Source organism: Geospiza fortis, unplaced genomic scaffold, assembly GCF_000277835.1.
Source record: "Geospiza fortis unplaced genomic scaffold, GeoFor_1.0 scaffold23, whole genome shotgun sequence".
Classification (NCBI taxonomy): Eukaryota; Metazoa; Chordata; class Aves; order Passeriformes; family Thraupidae; genus Geospiza; species Geospiza fortis.
Window position 1 is genome coordinate 6693597 of NW_005054303.1, and position 10459 is coordinate 6704055.

Sequence of the window (10459 nt, forward strand, 5' to 3'; positions counted from 1 at the left end):
GGCGCTGACTCAGTGCTTTAATTGCTGCATTTCTGAGTCACCGCGAGCGGGGCGGGGACGCGGCGCTGCGCGGCAGCCGGTCGGTGTGCCTTCCCGCTCTTTCCTCCGTGTACGGCATATGGGGGGGTGGTGCTTGGGATGAGGTGTCGGAGGGACCAGGAGAGGGAGCTTCAGCCTGCAGCAGACAAGTGCTGCACTCTGGAAGGAAGGAAAAGCGGTACGCTCCTTCTGGGGAACTCGGTCGTCGAGAGAGCTGCTTCCTCAGCGTTTCTGCAAACACGTGGTCAGGCTACGCGGTGGTTTTTTTTAGGCATCCCGGGGAAGGAAATTGTGTGTTTTAAACGGAGTCCGCGGTGTAGTTTTTGCTGAGGAAGGGTAAAGTTGTATCAGGGCTAATGTAGAACACAAGGCACGTAGAGATCTATGTTCTTACTGTGTAAAGAAGTTGTAAACCTGACCAGAGGAACTTGGATCGTGTTGCACCATAGGCACGCTGTTCCACATAAATACTAAGAAGGCTTTTTTAATGTGTCAACGCTTCTGTCATTAACGATAACAACATGATGACGTGTCAGAATAGCCATGCTCTGTAGTCAGGGTTGCCTGTGTAGTCAACCAGTTGTGGCTTAAGTACTCCTAGATCTGATTATAGAGGCACGTGTTAATTTAAATATGTAAATACTGCTCAAGGCAACTTTAATAATAGGATTCATCCTCCTTCCCCTTCCTCCCCCTCCTCCCTTTCCCCCAAGAAAAAAATCAACTGGAAAAGCTGCCGCACTGCTCTGTACCTCTGCATTGCTAGGCTTTCTACAGTGAAGCAACTTCTGTCAGACTTTATCAGGCTTATTGTTAAGTCAGAACTCAACAGAAGCTGCTATGAGAATCCATAATTGAGAGGGAGAATTACGTAATTTTCAACTCTTTTCCACTCCGATCCAAAAACTGGTAAGCCTTGTAGAAACTATGTTGGGCTACAGATTGCTGCTGCTTCGTCTTATATTTCACAACATTTTGGCAGACTTTGGTTTGTGATAGGTTGATGCTATGATGTGGAATTTGAAATGGATTTCCAAATCTTTCTCCTGATTCCCCGTGCCCTTCAGCCTGAAACCATACCACGTGACACTTATGGTGCAAGTCACTGGTCTGCATAATAAATTGAGGAGCGTGCCCTACCTTAGTGATCCCAGAACTCCTGCTGGAGTTACTTGTATAAAAAAGTAGTTGTAGGCTGTTCAGTGGTTTTAGGGTGGTATGGGAGGGTGAAAAGCTTTGTGGTACAGTTCTTTAGCCAGTACAAGCCAAGGATAGATTTTGGTTCCATAGGTTGAAGAAAACTATAGCTTAACAAATGTACTTTTCCCTTTTTCTCAGTCTAGATTTCATCCCTTATATAGCTTTGTAGCGAGAGTGGATTGATGCGCATTAAGGTAAACTTAATTTTTTTGTGTGTTAACACTTGCAGAGCTGTTGCGCAGCCACTGGTACCTGTATTGGGGAAACATAGCGTACAAGCAAGAACCTTACAGCCTCAGTGGCGAAAATTTTTTCATGTCAGAGACCGAGAACTCTTGCAGTCGTTTATGTCATCCCGTCTTCTCCAGACAGAAGATACCAAAAAACTGCAATCAAAGATCTCTTCATCTTATTGATAAAGCTACTAATAAGGCAAAATGTCTGTCAACGTCAACCGCAGTGTTTCAGATCAGTTCTATCGCTACAAAATGCCCCGTCTGATTGCCAAGGTAACTTCCTAAGCAGCAGCTGGGAGCAGGGAGTGTTCTCCCACAGCTGGTTCTCCCAGGAGGGAAAAGAGAGGTCATGGTAGTGCTTGGCCACTCAGGGCAGGGAGGGGTCTGCTCCTTCAGTCCACACTAAGTGCACCTTAAGTCTCGGGTGGAGATGCACTTCTGAGCAGAATTTTGATGTAGTTAAATGGGAAATGCACACTGGTTTAGCTGTTGCCAGCATTTAACCTTAAAGTATTATCTGTTTTCTTTAGGTGGAGGGCAAAGGAAATGGAATAAAGACGGTTATAGTCAACATGGTTGACGTTGCAAAGGCGCTTAATCGGCCTCCAACGTGTAAGTAATATTGTGGAATGACACAGCATTTTGTAATGCTTTTCTGTTTGAAGTGGTAGTGTTAATTGGCTAGTAAAGCATTAATACTGTTCTTTAAAGATTTGTAAGAAAAAATGTGATTATCTCAGGATTAAGTAATGGACAGAAAAAAACAGTAGCCTGTTTACTTGCTGTTTAAAGAGTCACAACAAAGATAGGAGTGTGGTAGTGACTAATTCTTCCTTTACAGATCCTACCAAATTTTTTGGTTGTGAGCTGGGAGCACAGACCCAGTTTGATGTTAAGAATGACCGTTACATTGTCAATGGATCTCATGAGGCGAATAAGCTGCAAGACATGTTGGATGGATTCATTAAAAAATTTGTTCTCTGTCCTGAGTGTGAGAATCCTGAAACTGATCTGGTGAGTGCTATGTCTGCATTAACAGTAACACTATGGAAACACTGTGCTAGACATTTGTGAAAGTGGTGCAAAGGTAAAAGACTTCAGTATCTATGAACAGAAAATCAAATAGATATTCTTTTACCCTTTGGGACGGTTTTACATTTCTTACAGTTCATAAATTCTGGGATAAATTGTTGCTTCTAAACTTTGTCTTTAGAGGGTGATACAAAGTATTTAAAAATCTGGCTTCAAATGTAGACATCGGGCTCTGATGCAGTTGTTCTGTAAGTAGTAAATTAACTTGTGGTTGTTCTCTTTACAGCATGTCAATCCTAAGAAACAAACTATAGGTAACTCTTGCAAAGCCTGTGGCTATCGAGGCATGCTTGACACAAACCATAAACTCTGCACGTTCATTCTCAAAAACCCACCTGGTAAGTGCCTTTCCTTACTTCTGGGGATAAAGAGATCTTCTGTATTAGTGGTGTTATGGAAGTAGGAAAATAAACAGCTCACTTCTAATTGAAATGTAGACAGGCACCAGCATACTCTTAGAGTGTGTTTGGGGATCAGGTTGAAGGATGTCTTTGCTCCTTACAATGTGTCCTTCCCAAGTAGAGCTATTTGTTAAAAGCTGGATTTGTCTGTGCAGGACAAAGCTTAAAAGGAAGGAAGGTAGGTAGAGTAGCTCGTGGCAGTTGTTCCTTTAGGTCAGCATGAAATGTGAGAGTAGGAAGCAAAAACTGTAGTAAAGACAAACTGTAATCTGTGCAAGCAACACTCTGTAGTAAGCATCTAGTTGCCTGCTGCAATTTAAGCTTGCTATAATAGAAGAGTCTAACCTATTCCAGGGGTCTCTGCTTTGTGAGGTCACCTGTTATATAGACTTGGACAACCTTGGTGACAAGCAAGACACTGACTGCAGCTGGGAATTTTGCCACCAAATGTACATCTACCCTGAGTGTGTTTGGGGATGGGTACTACCCATAAGTTGAAGCTAATGAAAGCATCCAAACCCACTTGGGGATTTGGCAGAGGTACAGGGACTTTCTAGTTTGCTCTAGTTCATAGAACAAAACATTAAAATTCACTTGCAGAAAGTGGTGACACTGGTACAGGAAAGAAAGAAAAGGAGAAGAAGAACAGAAAAGGCAAGGACAAAGAGAATGGTTCTGTGTCCAGCAATGAGACACTTCCACCCCCACCACCAGAGGAGATTACTCCTCCACAGGTTGTGGTAAGTAGAAGGGAAAGTGGGGAGATAAGGGTGTGTGGTGTGTTGCTCAGATTTAAACCTCTGAAGTCACTGGCATTCCTTGCTGGTCAGCATGGCAGCTGAAAGTCTTACTGTATCCAGAGCTTAGTGCTGGAATAGAAGGGTCCCTGATTTTCCTCTATAGCAGCTTTATCAGCTCATCAGTACCAGCGTTTGTGCTCCTTGCTAAGTGAAAGCTGCCTATCCTTTATCACTCCTCTTCAGGCACCTGGATTGTCTCCTGTGTAGTGGGTAGAATGGCTGAACTGCAGTTCAGGTAGCCCTGCAGATGGCTATAGAATTAGGTTTAGCTTCCATTACTTATTCCCTATTTTTGCACTTTCTCTATGATCTTTGACTTGCAAATTGTGCTATAAACATTTCTTCAGTTTATGATGCTATTGAGTCCATATCATTTCTGTCCTCAGGTAATACTTAGCCTGCAGTAATATTGTGTGGATCTCTTGTTTTGGTTTTGTGTTATAGGAGGAGGAGGATGATGATGACTGGGGTGAGGACACAACAGAAGAAGCCCAGAGGCGCAGAATGGATGAAATCAGTGACCATGCGAAGAACCTCACGCTTAGTGAAGACCTGGAAAGAACCATAGAAGAGAGAGTCAACTTACTATTTGATTTTGTAAAGGTAACTATCCTCTGGTTGTTGGCTTGATGTAATCACTCAGCTGTAATTATACAAAATGTTTGTAAGGAAACTAAAAGCAACTTGCTCAAGCCTCTGCAAAGTACTGGCTCTGTGAGCAGTGGGAAGGGACGATTGCAAGGAGCATTAATGCAGACCTCAAGTGGCATTAAAACGTTTCTCTCTGTACCTGTTTCCCTCTAGAAAAAGAAGGAAGAAGGTGTCATCGATACTTCTGACAAAGACATTGTAGCAGAAGCAGAGAGACTGGATGTAAAGGCCATGGGCCCACTTGTTCTCACTGAAGTCCTTTTTGACGAAAAGATTCGTGAACAAATCAGGAAATACAGACGTCACTTCCTTCGTGTAAGCAGTCTTTTCTGCATTCATTGTGACAACTGTTTGGAGTTTTTTGTAGCAGTTGCTTGGTACTATGGGGAAGGACTTTTTGTAGTGTTTTATTTTTAAACTTCTCCTTAGCTAGGGGGAGCTGCTGGGAAGAGATAGTATGAATTATTGTAAACTTTGCAATCTCATAGAGCTGCTTCTGCTCTCTGTTCAGTCTGGAGAGAGTAAAGAAGTTCACTCAATCACTTTTGCTTTTATCACAATTCTAGTTCTGCCACAACAACAAGAAAGCTCAGAGGTACCTTCTCCATGGCTTCGAGTGTGTGGTAGCTATGCATCAGTCTCAGCTTATTTCAAAAATACCACATATTTTGAAGGAAATGTATGATGCAGATCTTCTGGAAGAAGAAGTCATCCTTGGCTGGGCAGAAAAGGTAAAGGGCAGTATGTAATGTACTGCAGCAATTAAAAACCTGAAGGTAGCCTATTGCATCTGGCTTCCCCATTCCACTGTAGCTTGTGCAGCAAGAAACCTCCTTTACAAAAATGGGCTGTGGAAGGCAGTGGGTGAGATCAGAGTTCCAGTTTAGGCAGTATTTGGGTACAGTCTGGTGTAAACTCCTTCAGTGTTCACACAAAGTATCTTTCAGGCCTCAAAGAAATACGTTTCAAAGGAGCTTGCCAAAGAAATCCGTGTCAAAGCAGAACCATTTATTAAATGGCTAAAGGAAGCTGAAGAAGAATCTTCCGGTAATGAAGAAGAGGATGAAGACGAAAACATAGAGGTAGGAAAGGCTCATTTACTGTCAGCAGCTCCAAGGCTGCACTGTTCCTGCATGCCTAAGTCTTGTAACCTTGTCCTGGTGCACTCTGAAATGGATTACTTGGGGTATTACTGTGCAGGAACAGGAGGAACACTCCATTTACAATGCTTCAAGTATTGTTAGTTGTTGTCAGATGTCTACATCAGATCACTGTAATGCAATTGCACCTGGGTGTAGCCCAAGATTTTACCATTCTACAGTGACAGTAGCAGCTCATGTAGTGCAAGGTTGACAGGAGGTACCAAGCATTGTGTCTCATGTAGTAGATGAGTTAGTGGGGATGTGTATGTTAGATAAGCTGATGGAAGAATAACTGACCACCATCTTCTCACAGTTTAGGCCTAGGTAAAATCTGTTGGTTACACTCCAGCTGGCTGTGGCTGGAAGTGTTTTTAGACAGGGATTGGTTGGTTATTCTCCTCCCAGCATTATTCTGCTCCTGAGTAGGAGATGCTGCTTCGTCCAGATGTACATGCACAGCTCTGCCTTACAAAGCAGGGGTTCGTGGCCATGGTCAGGAGGGTGGTTGGGCGGTGGGGGTGTTGGAATTACTCCAGTGCTTAATAGTAGTAGGTGCTGTAATTAAAGGAAGTGTCTTGTCTCCACAGGTGGTGTACTCCACAACTGCCAGTGTACCTAAAGTTGAAACTGTGAAGCCTGCAAACAATAAAGATGATGATATCGATATCGATGCCATTTAAAGTGATGCAACATAGCTTCCAGCATAATAATGCAAACTTCTCTGCGTTTTCTGCCAGAAGTGTGACTTGTATGTGCACAAGCTGAAATGGCTTAACATCCTGCTACTTTGTACTCTAAAATGTATCTTTTTACTGTGACTGGTCTTGTGTAACTAAGCCTAATACCAAGGAGTCAGCACGTCGGTGAACTGATCTAGTTTGCAACTGGCATGTTCTATTTTGTTTTTCTAACTTGTGTTGGACACATACTTGGAGCACATTTATACAGTTGTGGAAATAAAGGATTTGGTTTTGGTCAATCTTCATTTGTGATTCAACCCCCTTACTGCTTTTCCAAGTAAGTATTTACACAGCTCAATTAAAATTGTGAAGCTGATCACACAATGACGATCTCTTGAATGAGACAAAAAAAAAACACCTTAACCCTAGACTCCCCTATTCCAACAGTGGGGATTTGAAACCTGGGCATGAATCAACAGTATGCAGCTGCCAGCTGCTTAAAGCAGGACAGCTGTGTCTGTATTCTGATCTTTGGAGGCTTGGTTTTTTTAAACAAACTTCAGCTGTAATCATACATGAGTTGGGTTGTGGCTTGGGTTTTTTCCTTTCCTGTGGTTTTCAACAGCTCCAAATCCAGGATTAAAGCAGCAGGAGCTGGTACTGCTGCAGTTCATGTGTGCTGCTCTCGTTGCCATGGGTCCAGCTGTGCACAGGCCCAGCAGTGTCCAGCTCCAGCCTCATTTGGGGAGGGAGGGGCAGAGGAGGAGATCTGCCACCGTGAGCACAGAGATACCCAAAGTTCACCTGCTTACCTCCGGAAGTGAGTGTCTTTACCAATGTTGAGGAATCAGATTCCTTTAAAAGCAAGATAGATTAAAAACTGGTGCATCAAAATCAGGAGCCAGGTATGACATGGTGTATGACAGGTTATGGCCAGGCACAAGTTAAGGGTGGGGGTTTTGTTGCCCTTCACAGCTGCCTGCCAAGAAAATTGAGAGTGGGTTTGGGTTTTGGGCTTTTTTTTTGGATTCAGTATGGGGACTTCAGAGAGATCAAGGCGGCCATGCACAGTGAGCTGCTTTTTCTAGTCAGGTTGTTCTGGCATAACTTGGACAAAAGCAAAGATTGTGTTGGGTAGTTGCAGCAAGGGTGCCTTGAGCTGCAGTTCTGTTCTGCAGTGTCTTGTGTTGCATGTGGCACTGGCAGCTGTGGCAAACAGCACTGGAACAATGGGGTAAAGCCATGGAGCATTTCAAAGTGCCCTTTTACCTTACGTGGTTTTTATTGCTGTAATACAAACCCACCATTTTTAATTTAGAGACAGGTTCATTCCTGGCTTCTTTTGTCTGAAGGAAAATCTGTTCTCCATTGGGTTTAAACCAGGTTTGTATTTCCGAAATACCCATGTTCATGCATGTTTGGGAACCTGGAAGATTGATTACTAATGCCTGTGTTCCCTCAGGAAGACATCTGGTGCAGGCACATGGTTCCTTTAACTGTTGCGAGCACAGCCGGATAAGTGTTACTCTCATGACCAGAACGTTTCTGCCTGAAGTAGGTTCTTTGTGGTGTTGGCTGCTCTGACTGGTGACACCAGTGAAGTCCCATTTCAGGGGTGGTCAGTCTCATTTCAGAGCAGACTTGGTGGCAATTGCAGGCTGCCACCAATAGGGATAATCTCTGTGTGTTTGGCTTTTTCCCCCCAGGATGTAAAGATTAGCAAGACATACCTGTTCCTTCCTGCAGGAAAACTAGGAAATAAATCACCCAAAAAAGTGTTTTGTAGGGTCAGTGAAGTGAGGATGTCATACCAAAGCTATAGGATGGTAGATTTGCTGTAAAACATGGTGGGGGTATGCAGGGAAGAGAGGTATTCTTGTCTGTAGTAACCCACAGGTGGATCAGTGTGTCACAAAGTGGTACCCTAATTCAGTCATGGTGGTGGCTTCTAGAAGTGCTGAGGCTGCCACTGTGAAATTCCTGGTGCTGAGTTACACTTCTGACCCTGTTTTCATGTTCTTGGTGCTGTTTCTGTCTCAGATCATTTACCAATGATTCCACCAGCTCATAAAAATTGAATGTTGGTTGTGTGACTATTTCTTTAGGGAAGGAAGTCTGACTTAAAAGTTTCATGAGCCTTTGAATGTATTGCCTCTGCTGATTAAAAATAACAAGTGCATCTTCAAAAGGCAACTTGGAGTTCAGATAAAACCTGCTGCTGGCTTCAAAGTTAGATTCTGGCACCGGGGAAGGAAACAGCGTTGGATGATTCCCTTCACTTGGTGCTGTATCATGACTGCTGAAAACCCCAGTGTGAGCACTGCATTGGGCAGCTGCAGGATCTCATGGGAGGTCCATCAGCCTCAGCTTTTCAAACCCTCATCTCCTTGCAGGAGCCTGAGATTGGGGGATTTGCTGCAGTTTGGCAGCCTCTGGCAGTGGTTTCTCTTCATCCAGCAAGGATGACAAGGAGCTGCTCAGCTGCCAGCTCTGCTTGGGGCTCAGCAGCTTCAACCAGGGTTTGAAATCCTGACTGCTGTTGTGCATGTAAGAAGTAAAATTGCCTGGTTTTACTTTTATCTGTTAAAACCTATGAGCTGTCATTAGAGCCCAGTGCCTCCTCAGTTGCATCTGGTTGGACATCTGTTAGATAAAAATGTGCTCTTTGCTCCTGAGCATGCACAGCTTGGGCTTGTAGTGATTTGAAGGGATTGCAGTAGGCAGAGAAATGTGCTCAATGCCTTTGTTTAACCTTGCTGCGATAGTGACTTCCCTTGCCAGTGTACCTGTGCTGTGGTGCTCCCCCAGAGGTCACCTCTTGCCAGGCCACTCATGTGAGGAGACATCGCCACAAAGCTGTCATTCCTCCCCACTGAGATCTGCCCCGTTCCTTGGGGTAGGAGGTTGTGGAAAGATCCTGTTCTCCACCCAAGTCAAACAGCTCAGTTGATTTGTTGCTGTCCAGATGTACCACAGAGTTTAAAAAGTTGATAATAAATAATGCTTAGCACGTGGGTGTCTTCCAGTTGTGAAAGTTCTGAACCTTGCTATTTGAAAAGGAGAGGCACCTCTGAAAAGTATTTAATGTAGTGATCTGTAATGAACTGTCCTTTCATCTGTGAGCTGCTACGAAGTTGTAATAAAGATCACAGGACCTCTGGGCTCCAGTGAAAGCAGGGACTGGACATGGCAAGGAGAGATGGAACAAAAGTAGCTGACCCCCACTTAGTCTTTCCAAACTCTGGCAGCTATTTTCTCCTCAAACTAATTAGTCCCAAAGAGCCTCAGAGGCCTGTTACTGAGGATTGACTCCTTGGCATTCGGTAACACCACTGAACCGTGAAGTTCTGGAACAGAAAACCCTGAAGTAAAGACAAAAAAAAAAAAGCTTGAAAACAATGAAACAATGCTCTTTTAAGCCTTATCTGTGAAACACTGCATGGTTAAATTCCAGCTGAAGGTTTATAAAGTCGTTGGAGCTGTTGGGGTTACTTACATGCTTGACAGGCTGTGGGCGTTTTCATTTTGTAAATGATCATCTTGCTGCCACAGAGGTGTCAGAATCTGTCTTTTGACCTGGAATTGCTGAGGAGATGTTCTGGAGCCACTGGCAAGCAGCTTTCCCAGGATCTCCCTTCCTTCCCTGGTGCAGACCAGTACCAGGGTATCTCCACAGCTCCCTTAGAGCTATTGCAGCTGACATGCATCAAGGGCATGGCCCTGGTGCCCAGGTGATGCTGCTTTTATTCAGTAAAATTCTAGAACTTCATTTTTTTCAGAGCAAAATCAAAAAACATCTTGTTCGTTTGGGTTAGGAACCTAAGAAACAGATTCACTCAGAGGCAACTCTTCTTCTGATTGTAATTCGTGTCAGGGAAACCGGATGAGTGCTAAACCATCTTTTCTGCACATCAGTTTTTCTCCTTGCATGTGCTTCCAAGTCATTGCTTACTTAATAGTTGCAGCTCTTTAAGCTAATTTGTTGTGGCTAATTTAACAGTCCTGGTTGTCCTGTGGGTGAGATGGCATCAGCTTCCAGTGCTGGCCAGAGGGATCAGCTGTGACAGGACAGGTTTGGAGTGAAGCTAGGCAGCAGGGTCAGTGAGGCAGGGCTGGGACCAGCAAGGCTCAGGGCTGGCACAGACCTGCCCACAGGGCTGACCAGGCTTTACAAGGACCCTGCCCAAGTGCCAGCATGCCTTGGCCCCAGGTGTTTTC

At 44.2% G+C, this 10459-nt stretch overlaps 1 protein-coding gene and 1 non-coding gene across 2 annotated transcripts; both read left to right on the forward strand.

Moving 5' to 3' along the window:
• Nucleotides 1-608: 608 nt before the first annotated feature.
• On the forward strand, nt 609-6546 carry EIF5 (eukaryotic translation initiation factor 5). The gene is made up of 11 exons (XM_005417901.2): nt 609-948; nt 1469-1748; nt 2006-2087; nt 2317-2489; nt 2794-2905; nt 3569-3708; nt 4213-4371; nt 4573-4734; nt 4986-5150; nt 5367-5501; nt 6149-6546. Exons 2-11 carry the CDS (start codon nt 1677-1679, stop codon nt 6239-6241), a joined length of 1293 nt encoding a protein of 430 aa, XP_005417958.1. The 5' UTR covers nt 609-948; nt 1469-1676; the 3' UTR covers nt 6242-6546.
• On the forward strand, nt 3244-3367 carry LOC115949508. Its single transcript, XR_004082957.1, has one exon. It is a non-coding gene; the product is annotated as a small nucleolar RNA SNORA28 (small nucleolar RNA).
• Nucleotides 6547-10459: the final 3913 nt, after the last annotated feature.